The sequence below is a fragment of the Oryzias latipes genome, chromosome 21, assembly GCF_053564925.1.
Source record: "Oryzias latipes strain Hd-rR chromosome 21, Olatipes_Hd-rR_3.1".
In the NCBI taxonomy this organism is placed as follows: Eukaryota; Metazoa; Chordata; class Actinopteri; order Beloniformes; family Adrianichthyidae; genus Oryzias; species Oryzias latipes.
In genome coordinates, this window is record NC_136257.1 from 19,975,688 (window position 1) to 19,988,815 (window position 13,128).

The 13,128-nt window shown below is 44.1% G+C and overlaps 1 protein-coding gene across 2 annotated transcripts in view; it reads right to left on the reverse strand.

Annotated features, from left to right (window-relative positions):
• The window catches only part of LOC101161682 (ephrin type-A receptor 6), a 203,896-nt gene extending 191,011 nt beyond the window's left edge, over positions 1-12,885 (reverse strand). The window contains exons 1-2 of one of the 2 annotated variants that reach the window (XM_078939863.1): positions 12,246-12,885; positions 3,045-3,131 (exon numbers count right to left, since the gene is read on the reverse strand). In XM_078939863.1, coding sequence (XP_078795989.1) covers positions 3,045-3,131; positions 12,246-12,324 — 166 coding nt within the window. In that variant the 5' untranslated portion in view covers positions 12,325-12,885. The remainder of the gene's footprint in view (positions 1-3,044; positions 3,132-12,245) is intronic. The other variant, XM_023951152.2, reaches the window with a different exon arrangement.
• Between the last annotated feature and the right edge of the window lie 243 nt (positions 12,886-13,128).

The following is a 13,128-nucleotide window of genomic DNA, read 5'->3' on the forward strand; positions in this document are numbered from 1 at the left end:
AGAATTGCCAAATGGTGGTGTAGAAGAACCTACCCAGCCTCAAAAGGCCTGTTCTTCCTCCCACTGCTGTGGGATTCCATCCTTCAACCAGCTTTCATCATTAATCACTTTAGACACAAAAAATATTTTTAAAAGTTACATTTAAGAAGATATACATTTCAACTCTAATAAACAGAGAGCTGTTGGCCATATCACCCTGCAAAGATGGACTGGAAACCTGTAGAACACAATAAACGGTACTGATTTGGTAACAAAATTAGGACATGTCCTCTTGTAATGCTTACTTTTCCTGTCTGGAGATTAGAACTTGTCCTTCTGTTAGGAGATAGTACTAGGATTCACTGAAAACGATGCCATTTCATAGAACCAACTTTCCCAATCCAGATCCCAAGTGTTCTGTCTATTCTGCGAGAACACACTGACTTGCTCTCAGGTGCCACCAATTGGGTATTTAGTCCCACTCCGACCATCTTTTGATCTATTTTCAAAGTGTTTCCAGTGGTCTTTAAATTGTGATTATGCCATTTTTAGCCAAAATCTGAGTCATTTTCTGGAACAGTTTCTGCAGAGCGGCAGTAGTTCATTAGAAATTCACATTTGTGTTTGGCACACTGAGTTGTGGACAGAAGTGTTGGCATGCAGCCACCCTATTTTCCATCATCCACCTGTTTACTCTCTCTCCCCGCTAGCTTAGAGCTCCTCACTATATCAAACCAACATTAGCGGTGCAAAAAAAAAAAAAAAGCAATCAAAATTGGAGCTATCCAGCTGAAACAGATACCAGCTCAGAAGGAGAAAATAAAGACGTGCATGGATCTAGTTGTCTGCAAGAGGACGCATCAGAATAGAGCAGAGCAGGAAACTTGTGGCCCCTACGATTGTAGCACTTACAGTATGTCACTGCTACAAGCTTTTTCCAACAGCATTTTCCATCTGCTCTTGATTCACCATGATTTTGATAAAGAAATATTCAGAAATAAACTTAATTAAAGCTTAATTTTCTTGGTACATGTCCTCCATCATTAGAAAAATGCCTCAAGAACATGTTAAGAGCACCAAAAACACAATTTTCATTGGAGTGGCTCTTTAACGGGCTGCATCTTGGGGTATCAAGTGCAAAAAGAGGCAACAGCGAGAACAATACAGGCTGTGAGAAGTTTCACTGTGGAGCCATTTAAAAAAGACATAAAGAGGTTACCTGTCAAGGACTTTTTTTTTTACAATAAAGGAGTATTTTGGCAAAAACGTTTTGTTTTAAGTTCTAAATAAATTGGTTAATTCTCCTGTTCTTATCTATTAACATGTATAGAAGCAGAGTTTTAGAATTTGTATGTTGGCCCTTTTAGCAAACAATCTACCAGAACTGTTATTACAAAATGGTGATTACACTCTTTCAAAACACATCAAAAGACCTCCAAGAAAAGACTGAACAATGATTCATCCATTCATTTTCTCAACCCACTTTATTCCTGTTCAGGATCACAAGGTTATGGAACCTACCAGCTACTGAACGGCAAAGGCGGGACACATCCAGCACACAAGACCATCACATGGCAACAAAGAGACAAACAACCATGCACTTTGACATCTTAGGGACCATTTTAGAGCCACCAATGAACTTTTAAAGCATGTGAGAAAGAAAACCCACACATGTAAAAGGAGAACTTTAGAAACACAAGAAGGGCAGGGCTGGGATTTGAACCAAAACCTTATCAGTGTGAGGATAGAGTGCTGAGCACTATACCACTGTGTAGCCCAACTAGAAACCATCTTTTATACCAAAAGTCCTCATCAGCAACATTTTTCATTATAAAAATCAAATGAGTGTAGAGGAGTATAGTAAAAAAAAAAGTATAGTAATCATAAAAAAACAAAGCTTTTGTCCTTTATTTGGTCTGGAAAAATGATCAATGATAAAGTATTAGGAAGCTGGGAAGATGACAAAGCATTTCATCAATTTAGTTATTTAATAGTTTGGGGATTTCTTTACACAGATAATCACATTTCAATTGAATCTAGTGCTGCTGTGTGCTTGTAATGCTCTTCTGACTGTAAAGAAAAACCATTTACTTTGCAGCTCTTCAAATACATATAAAAATCTAACACAGCAAATAATTAAACTAAGCTCCAAAAGAAACATTCTGAAAAATGTGAAGTTTTGTACAGGAAACAATAAAACTGTTGAAACAGTACAAGGTTTTAACAGCTTTCACTTTTACCCGCGGTTCTGTATTTGGAGGGAAACAGGCCCATCCCAAACTCAGGCACTCTAACATGCTTGGATATTTTTAACAAGGTCACAGTTGGAAAATGCGACCTAGTTTTTCACAAAATTACAAACAGAGGAGCTGCCAAAGGCCAAAAAAAAAATAAAAATCAATAGATAAAGAAAAGGTGATGGGTAAAATACATGGCAAAATTGAGAAGCAAAAGAAAAAAACAGAAACAAAGCAAATCTAATGGAATTAGGGGAGAAAAACACCTACATGATGTTGTCAGACAGACATCCTCCTCATTCAGTTCACGTTGACCGACTCGGCTAGTCACGCAGTGTGTGAACTCTGTGTGATTCCCATTCCCAAATATATATATAATAATAAATAAATAAAAAATCTGCTGACATAACTTTGCTTTTGTGTTCTTCAATTTTTTTCAAAATCTGTTGAGACTGTCTGGAACTAGTTGTGCAGGACTTAAGAGTCAGGAGGCTAGACTTACAGCAAGAGCTTAAATAAATAAACTCAAGCCCACAACCACAGAGCACAACAACACGGAAAAAGGGGGACAAAAGCAGATTACCAGTGCTGAGACTCAAGGACACTGAAATACACTGAGAATAATTAACTTAAATGAAGACAGTTGTAGATAATTAGCAACTCAAACCTGGTGTGACTCAGATCGGGAAAACACTAAACTTGAAAAATGGACAAAAACCAAGAAAACTACTGAAACAAACTATCATGAGCTTAAATAGAAAAATAAATCTTTAAATAAAGCAGCTTGAATTATGGGAGGAAGCTGCAGTTTGTGGAAACACGCCTCACCAGTATAAAGAAAGCGGATTTCTGAAACAGGGCCTCCATCTGAGCGGAGCTTTGCAGTTGCTGCTTGACCCGCACCGCCATCACTGACTTTAAAGAAACAGAAATCAGATTTAGCAAGAAACCGACAAAGATTGTTAAGAAAATAAAATCTTAGGTTTAAAAGAAAAGAAAAAAAGAAGATATTTTTAACTTGAACTTGGGAGTATTACTACAGAGGAATATTCTAATATTGAGACACCCATAAAAATATATATAAAAAACAATTTTACTGTCAGTAGCGGTTCTAGGCACGGGCCGTCCGGGCGGTGGCCTGGGGCGGAAAACTGAAGGGGGGCGGCACCGGCGGCTCAGCCCTTGTAAAATATTATATGCACCACTATTGGTTTACTTATGTCACAGTTTGTGAGTTTGTAACAGCCTGAACCTGGCCGCGCCGCCGCCCTCGCCCCGCAGCTGCGCTCTCCTGTCTTTGAGAAGTAGACACAAATGTGTGTGAAGAAGGAGAAGGGAGGGGGCGCGGTTTGAGCACGGAGCGCCGCCGCGTTTGCGCATGCGCAAAACCTGACTGACTCATCTTTCAGGGGAGGCGACGGTCGCGGGCTTGATGAAAAAAATAAAAGTAAAAACTGCGACTGCGCCGTCATGTAGCGAATCAGCGCCCCTGGCTGTAGCTGCACGCGCTCCTGCTGGAAATGTGTGAAGAAAGGGGGGGGGGGGGGGACCTGCGGGGAATCAGTTCAATTGTGGGACGCTTCCAAATTAAGTGGCTATGTGGGGACAAGGGCGGGGGTTTGAATCTACTTTATAAAACCTTTTTATAAGTCAGTCATAAGGTGACATTCTATAACCAACATTTTAATAAAGGTATAAAAAATATATTCTGCTTTTTTGGGTTAATTTTGTGTGAAATGCCCAAATGAAAAAATGGCAACACAAAACAATGCTGTCACTAAGGTGACAGTTGGTTCAGTCGATGGACTTGATGCCTTCTTCGTGACGTTAGTACCTTTATGCCAAACAAACGCCAAAAACATCTAAAATATGGAGAAAAAAAGGTCAAAGCCATCTGGTGCCCAATTTAGAAAGAAAAGAAAAGAAGAAGAGGAGAAAAGAGATAAAGAAAACGGTAATTCCTCACAGCTTGATAGATGTTTTTTCTAAATTCTAATGCTACATGCCCTACAACAACGTTGCCGATGAAAACTTTATTTTGGTCGATGACCAACACTGAAGTAGGCTCAAATGTTGCAAATAGCGTCATTTTTATTTATTTTTTAGATTTTATTCTTAAAAATTTGCTCTGCCTTAACTTGTAACATTAGTTATGATTCATGTGTCTGTCTGCTCTGCTGCTTGTGTTTTGCTGTTGTATACTAGTTCATAATGTTAAAAGCTGTGATGGTTACACAGCATGCTGCTGCTGCTGCCATAAGATGCTAATGGGGCAAATAATTTGAGATTGGTCTTAAATTTAATAATCGTTTGTGGCAGCCTAAACGTTTTCCCAATGTTTTTTTGACATTTAACTGGGGATTTAGGGGTTAATTTTGAGCCTGCATATGAAGTTTATTTTTTATTTGTTTTACAAATGTGGGGTTATATTTTTAGCCAATAGAATTTCCATAAATCTGTAGGTAGTTTTAAAAATGAATATTTACCATTTACTGCAACTCTATGGGGACTAAACATAATGTAACAGGTCATAACTAAAAATGTTCCAATCAAAGGATTGAAGACGGAAAACATGAGCTAATTTTTCTTCTCTGAAGTAGAGATCGATATAGAACATGACAATTTAAATTTCCAATTCATAAATGTTTTTAAAATATTTATTTTATATTATTTATTTAATATTGAGTTTGATTCGATATTTTCTTAGCTAACTGTATTTTTGCCATGCTTATGGTCTTTTATTTTTTGTGTTCTGATAACTATTATAATGCTGTTCAGAATTCTGACATCTTTGATATCCACTTCTTAATTTCAATGACAATAAAACATGTCAGTTGACAAAGACAAACAAAGTTCTGTTGTGACTATTGGGGGGGGGGGGGGGCGCCTGGGGAGGGTCTCGCCCGGGGAGTAATTCAGGGTAGAACCGCCACTGTTTACTGTGGTAAAATCAAAAAGATGACATTTTTTATGTTGTTTTGCACTGATACAATTTCTTCCAAACTAAACTTAGTTTAGTTTGCTTTATAGTCATATTTTTTGTATGTATTTTTTACAAGACCACCAAGCGAAAAAAATAAAATAAGGCAAAAATGCATGTTTTTCACAGCTCGATAGACACAAATTACAGAGATATTACCACCATCCAAAGTTCAATGGGGGTTTTAAATTGATTAAATTCAAACTTCCAAACGATTTTTTTTATTCTGTAGGGACATACTTTTAGCTATACTTTTTTTTCTGCTTAATCAATTTTAGAAAGAAACAAGGACGTTATATTTTAATATGTACAGCCCTTTGAGGAAGATTCTATTCATTTTGAGATCACTTCATCTTTTTGCAGGGTTTTCCCATTTCATTTCAAAGCACACTTTTACTTTTCACATGCATGATCCTGGAGCGTGTGGAAAGCCCAGGCAGCAAAAGCTTCAGCGAAGTCATGTTTACTAAATACTCCTAAACTCAGATGGAGAAAGTTTTGTAAAAGTGGATGTGTCTAGTAAATTTTACCTCTGACATCACGGGGGAGAACAAATTGGCAAAAAGTGAGTCTAAGATTCTAAAAGAAGATCCACTGAGGTGGGAAATAGACCCGCATGGTGCCAGTAGCGAGTTAGTGGAACATTGTTAATAACCGCCAGCTGGGTTCATGTGAGAGATTTGATTTTGGGAGAGGAGGTTCACAGGCAAGAAGGAAAATAGAAAGTGATTGTTTTTTATAGTTCAGCTAATAGCTGATATTGCTATCATTTTGTCCGTGAATTCCCCAATCGCTAAAGTTGTATACTGTAAAACGCACAGATGTGGATCTTACAGAGTAAACCAAAACTTTGCAACAATAGAAAAAAAACATGGGTTTATCAATTGATCCTCAGAAAACTGTCAGGATTAGTTAGCCCTCTGGCTGTCACTTCCTGTTTTATTTTGAAGGCTGTCTTTTCTGTCTTCATTTCCAGTTCCTGCTGTGTGATCTGCTTCCTCCCTAATGTGCTCCACCTGTGCCTCATTGTCTTCCCTATATAAGCAGTGCTCTTTTCTCAAGCCAGTGCCAGATTGTCTTTCTTTCCCTGTGAGCAATCCAGCCTTAATCTCTCCAGAGTTCATAGAGCAATTTGTTCCTGATTCAGTCCTCTTTTGGATGGCCTCCTGAACTTATATTAAAGACTCTGATTCTGCCACTCCCTGACTCCACCATTGTGTCCGCCTGAGCTGCATCTGATAGTACAATCTGGCCAAAACATGGATACATCGGAGTCAGAACGTCTCCTTGCAGCGCTTGGAACACAAGGTCAGAGAATAACCCAGCAGGACCAACAGCTCGCACAGCTTCGCCATGATTTTGCCACTGCCATGTCATCACTCTCAACGCAGCTCTCTGACGTAACCACGGCGCTCCAGAATCGGACCGTTTCGGAGTGTTCTTCCTCTGTGACTCCCTCTGCTCCCTCTGAGACAGCTACTACGCCCCCTGGACCTTCCGAGCCCCGCCCTGTCAGACTATCCAGTCCAGAGCGCTTTTCCGGGGACTCAGGAGACTGTCGCTCTTTTCTCACGCAGTGTGAGCTCCATTTTGAGTTCCAGTCCCACGCTTTTCCTTCAGACAGAGCCAAAATCGCCTACATCGTATCCTACCTGTCCGGACGAGCCAAGGCGTGGGCCACATCGGAATGGAGCCGGCGCAGCGCTGTGTGCAACTCGCTGCCTTTATTCCTAGAGACCTTCAGACAGATTTTCCATTCAGCTGTCCCTGGAAGAGAGGCTGCCAAAGCTCTTGTGAACATAAAACAAGGTAGAAGATCAGTAATGGATTATGCCATTGAGTTCAGAACCCTATCTGCTGATAGTGGATGGAACCAGCCGGCGCTAGTGGATGCCTTCTACACCGGATTGTCGGAGCGTTTAAAGGACCATCTCGCTCCTCTCGACCTCCCCCCAGAGCTGGATGCTCTGGTTTCGCTGGCGTCCAGAATAGATCAACGTTTACAAGAGCGTCAACGTGGGAGATTATCTGCCCCTCTCTCCAGACCTCCAAGTTTGCCCTACGCCCCTGAACTTCAACCATCATGCTCAGGGGCTGTTCCACCTCCTGATGCTGTTGAACCCATGCAAGTGGGTCACACCCGCCTAACTCCAGCAGAACGCCAACGGCGTTTCAGCGAGGGTCGCTGCCTCTACTGTGCTCAGCTGGGACACCTGATCGCCAACTGCCCTATCAGGGGAGCTGTTTCCACCAACACCTCCTCCGTCATGGTGAGTGCAACCCAGTCCAGGATCTCTGTACCCAGACAATTAACGCAGGTCACGCTCACCACTGACACCTCCACATCCGCTCAGGGTGCGCTGCTAGATTCCGGAGCAGACACCAACTTGATGAGCTATGAGCTAGCTTCCAAACTACACATAAAGGAAGTTGAGATGTCAGTACCTCTCACAGCCACTGCACTGGACGGCAGATTGCTTTGCTACATCACGCACAAGACCCCTCCCGTGACTCTGTCATTTCCTGACGGACATTCAGAACTGATAACCTTTCACCTGTTTCGCTCAGCAGCTCATCCTCTGATATTAGGGTTCCCGTGGCTTCTCAGGCACAACCCTCACATAGACTGGTCCATGGGAACTGTGAAGTCCTGGGGGAAAAGCTGCTTTAATGACTGTTTTCCTGTGTCCCCTAACCTAAATCCTGACGACACTCCAGACCTGGAAGGCGTTCCTCGTGCTACCATGACTTAAAGGATGTGTTTAATAAATGTTATGCCACCTCTTTACCTCCCCACAGAGACGGTGATTGCGCCATTGACCTCCTCCCAGGGGCACCCATTCCTAAAGGCCGGCTGTTCTCCCTGTCAATCCCTGAGCGTCTTGCCATGGAAGAATACATCAAGACCTCGCTACGGGCGGGGCTGATCCGGCCGTCCTCTTCCCCTGCTGGTGCAGGATTCTTTTTTGTTGAGAAAAAGGACAAGACCCTGAGACCTTGTATAGATTACACTCAACTAAATGACATAACCATCAAAAACAGGTACCCTCTTCCCCTTGTCTCCTCTGCCTTTGACATTCTGCAGGGTGCTAAAATATTCACAAAACTTGACCTGCGGAATGCCTATCACCTGATCAGAATACGGGAGGGGGATGAGTGGAAGACGGCCTTCAACACCCCCATCGGACATTATGAGTACCTGGTCATGCCGTTTGGCCTCACAAATGCCCCCGCCGTATTTCAATCTCTAGTGAATGATGTTCTCCGGGATCTGTTGAATAAAAAGGTTTTTGTGTATCTGGACGATATCTTGGTTTTTTCCCCCAGCCTGGACGAACACGTCTCCACAGTAAGAGAAGTCCTCACACGACTACTTGACAACAACCTCTATGTGAAGGCGGAAAAGTGTGAGTTCCATAAGGACCAGGTCAGTTTCTTGGGTTACATCATTTCTCAGGGGTCTCTGACCATGGACCCATCCAAGGTGGATAGTGTGCTGAAGTGGCCCACCCCTACCACCAGGAAAGATCTCCAACGATTCTTGGGCTTTGCAAACTTCTATAGGAAGTTCATCAAGGGTTTTAGCTCGGTGGCTGCTCCCCTTCATGCGCTAACCTCTTCTAAAACTACTTTCCAGTGGTCTGCATCGGCTGACGCCGCCTTCCAACGTTTAAAGTCATCCTTCACTACAGCTCCCGTCCTCACCTTGCCGGACCCAGCTAAACAGTTCATCGTGGAAGTGGATGCCTCCGATATTGGTGTAGGAGCTGTCCTCTCCCAGAGGTCGGGTGAGGACGGAAAAATTCACCCTTGTGCTTTCCTTTCTCGCAAGCTGTCTTCTGCAGAAAGGAACTATGCTGTGGGGGACCGCGAACTCTTGGCAGTCAAAGTCGCACTGGAAGAATGGAGGCACTGGCTAGAGGGCGCAGTCCATCCGGTTCTTATCTGGACCGATCACAAGAATTTGGAATTCATAAGGACAGCTAAACGTCTGAATCCCCGGCAAGCAAGGTGGGCTTTCTTTTTCTCCAGATTCAACTATATACTTTCATACAGACCTGGATCCAAAAACATAAAACCGGATTCTCTGTCGCGGATGTATTCCTCTGCTGACCTGCCTGTGGATGAGTCCGTCATCTTGGCTCCTGAAAGAGTTCTGGGAGCATTCACATGGAGCATTGAATCCAAAGTAAGGTCTGCCAACAGATCCATCGCCAGTCCTGCAGCATTGCCCCCTAATCGGCTGTTTGTTCCTCCGGAGTTGAGAAGTGAAGTACTACAGTGGGGGCACTCCTCCCTGTTATCGTGTCACCCAGGGGTGAAACGGACCTTGTTTCGTGTAACAGAGAGGTTCTGGTGGCCAGATATGAAAAAAGATGTGTCCGAGTTTGTGTCTGCATGTTCTGTCTGTGCCCAACAGAAATCCTCAAATGCCCCTCCAGCTGGACTCCTTCAACCCCTGCCTATTCCTCAGCGTCCCTGGTCAGAGATCTCTGTGGATTTTGTCACCGGATTACCTGAATCTCAAGGTAACACTGTGGTTCTTACAGTGGTTGACAGATTCTCCAAAATGACCAAATTTTTTGCCCTGCCCAAGCTTCCAACTGCCAAACAGACTGCTGAACTCCTCACCACCCATCTGTTTAAAGACTTTGGATTTCCTCAGAGCATTCTGTCTGACCGGGGCCCACAATTTGTTGCCCAATTCTGGAGGGCGTTTTGTGTCCTGATAGGTGCTGAGCCGAACCTGACCTCAGGTTACCACCCCCAAAGCAACGGCCAGACAGAGCGAGTGAATCAGGATCTGGAAACGGGACTGCGATGCTTGTCTGGGCAGAATTCCTCGTCCTGGTCCAGATCTCTTCCCTGGGTGGAATACGCCCACAACACGTTACCCTCTGCCTCCACTGGCCTGACGCCCTTTCAGGTGGTTTTTGGTTACCAACCTCCTCTGTTTCAGAGCTTGGAAAAGGAGGTTGCGGTTCCTTCAGCGGCAGCTATGGTGCGTCGTTGTAAAGGCATGTGGATCAGAGCGAGGGCAGCCCTGTTGAAATCGTCACACTCATACAAAAAGTCTGCAGACCGCCGCCGTCGTCCGGCTCCGGTTTACTCGCCTGGGCAGAAGGTGTGGCTTTCATCCCGGGACCTCCCGCTGAAAGTGCAGTGTCGTAAGCTGGCTCCGAGATTTATTGGACCATTTCCAGTATCGAAGATAATTAATCGCTCTGCTGTCAGACTCCGCTTACCCAGGTCTTCTCGGATTCATCCCACCTTCCATGTTAGCCGCATCAAACCGGTAAAGGAAAGCCCCCTGGTTCCACCCTCTGCACCACCTCCGCCCCCCAGGATACTTGATGGAGGCCCTGTATATACTGTCCGCCGCCTGCTGGCGGTACGGCGTCGGGGCCGAGGTTGCCAGTACTTGGTGGACTGGGAGGGCTATGGGCCTGAGGAACGGTCCTGGGTTCCCTCCCGCCATATCATGGACCCCCGGCTCATCCGGGATTTCCACGCCTCTCACGGGTCTGGGCCGCACGGGGTCGGCCATGGGAGGGGGGGTACTGTCAGGATTAGTTAGCCCTCTGGCTGTCACTTCCTGTTTTATTTTGAAGGCTGTCTTTTCTGTCTTCATTTCCAGTTCCTGCTGTGTGATCTGCTTCCTCCCTAATGTGCTCCACCTGTGCCTCATTGTCTTCCCTATATAAGCAGTGCTCTTTTCTCAAGCCAGTGCCAGATTGTCTTTCTTTCCCTGTGAGCAATCCAGCCTTAATCTCTCCAGAGTTCATAGAGCAATTTGTTCCTGATTCAGTCCTCTTTTGGATGGCCTCCTGAACTTATATTAAAGACTCTGATTCTGCCACTCCCTGACTCCACCATTGTGTCCGCCTGAGCTGCATCTGATAAAAACGACTGTATGGAGTTTTCATCATTGTTTTATTTGTGACTTTATTTTAGCCAATTCTACCAAATTATTGTTGTAGTTTTTGTTTTCCATTTTATTTTTTTAACAACCCCCCAAAAAGCCCCTTTTTACCTCAGAGTTGGGTAAAAAACAATCCAGCTTGGATTTTTATTTTTTTTTATTTTACAACATATTTGTCTCCAAAAATATATTTATGTCAATCAATGCAAATGAACCAAATATGCTCAGAAAAAAAATGTGTTTAACTCTGATCAAGTCTATGGGCTCCATCTGTGTGTGTGTGGGACAGTGACAGAGGTCCCTAACCAGTCAATAAAGTGCAGCTGAAAGCAGACAGGAGTTCAATCATTCACGTTGCGACAGAGAAAAACACACAGTGAGGCTGTAAGAGTAGGTGTCCGAGAGAGCAGGGGGTTTCTATTGAACACACAGGGAGAACAATAAAATATAACCTGAGGGTCAGATCCCTCCACACACAATCAATAGGACTATTTTGGTGCGTGCATGCGTGTGGGTGCTTAAGGGGAACAGGAGCGCGGGACGCACGCAGGAGCTCTTTGCTTGAGGTACAAAGGTGAGAGCATCTTTCTGCTGCGTCTCGGTGAATACATTAAATTCAGTTTGAAATCAGCAGGTGAGAAAAAAAGAAAAAGAAGCGCCTCTCTGCTCACACTCAAGCAGACACCCTCTGTCACCCACTTAATGATTCAATCTTCCGGCTGTCTCTAAAGAAAGCCGCACATTTAATTAGAAAAGCTGAGTTTCTATAAATTCACGACTTTTTAAAATTTCATTAATACCCCCCCCCCCCCCCCACTTACTTTTTTTGCCCCTTGTTGATGAAAATTAAAATAAAATAAACTCTCACCCATTTTTACAAACAGAAAATTAAATGAAAAGGCTCATATTGTTCAATTGAAATGTTCAAATTTCAGTTTTCCATGCGGATCTTTATTTAGGAACACCAGTAACTTTTTTTTATTTTAGAAATATGATAAAAGTACAAAAATGCGCTAAATTACGCACCGTTAAAAGTAAACAAACCTCCATATAGAAGCATTAAATACCCTAAACATTCTTTCGGAGCTTTGGAGAGACCTCCAGATCTTCTGGATGGTGGTCTTACCTTGGTTGCAGAGGCTGTGGCGAGTGAGGGACATTCCAACAACGAGAGAAATAAAAACCCATCTGCTCCCAAAAGTCATGTCTGCTGCAGCATTTATCGGCGCTTTAGAGTGGAGTACTTTTTTAGTATAGCCGAAAGGAGCTGGTTTGTTAGGAGAAATCGTCTCAGGAGCACAGATCCGCGCGTCCCGCTCCTCACATTTGATCCTGGTTGCGGACAGCGGCCGAGCGACGGCTCAGGGGAAGCGTCATCCTTCACCTGGTGGCGGCGCGGCACCCTCCGGCACGCATGCAGTCAGAGCTTGCTGGACAAGGTGCCCAAAGTCGGATCTAATGTCCTCTCGAGGCGGGAGACACTTTCCTCCTGACAACTTTGCCAATTTCGCGCGGACTTTCAGTTCCCGACACCGCCAAAAGCACAACTAAACGCATTCTGGTGCGTCTCCGTCCGTGCGCAGCACACAATTGTGACAGTCTCTGGGATTGGAAGCAGGAGTTTTGGCACGGCGGTGTGGAGCGCACTGTGAGCTGGAAGCCAGTCCGCAGCAGCAGCAGAAGCAGAGAGATTGGGACTGGGAATAGAGAAATGATGGGATGCAGCGGAACAGCAGCTGAAGCGGGGGCCAACACAGAGGGACTGTGCGCATCTGTGCAACACGCTCGGCACTAGAGGGGGTTATCTGACAACGCAACAGCGTGCGTTTGTGTGTGTCTGTGTGTGTGCCTTTTCATATTTTTTTGGCTCCAGTACAGGAATGAATAAACGCTCTGCAGGACCAGCGTGGAAACAATTACACATATGCTCGTGGGTTCTACATCACAGTCTTTGAGGATATTATTGGGATAGAAATACACTTTTTTCATTTATTAAAGAATATTTTCAT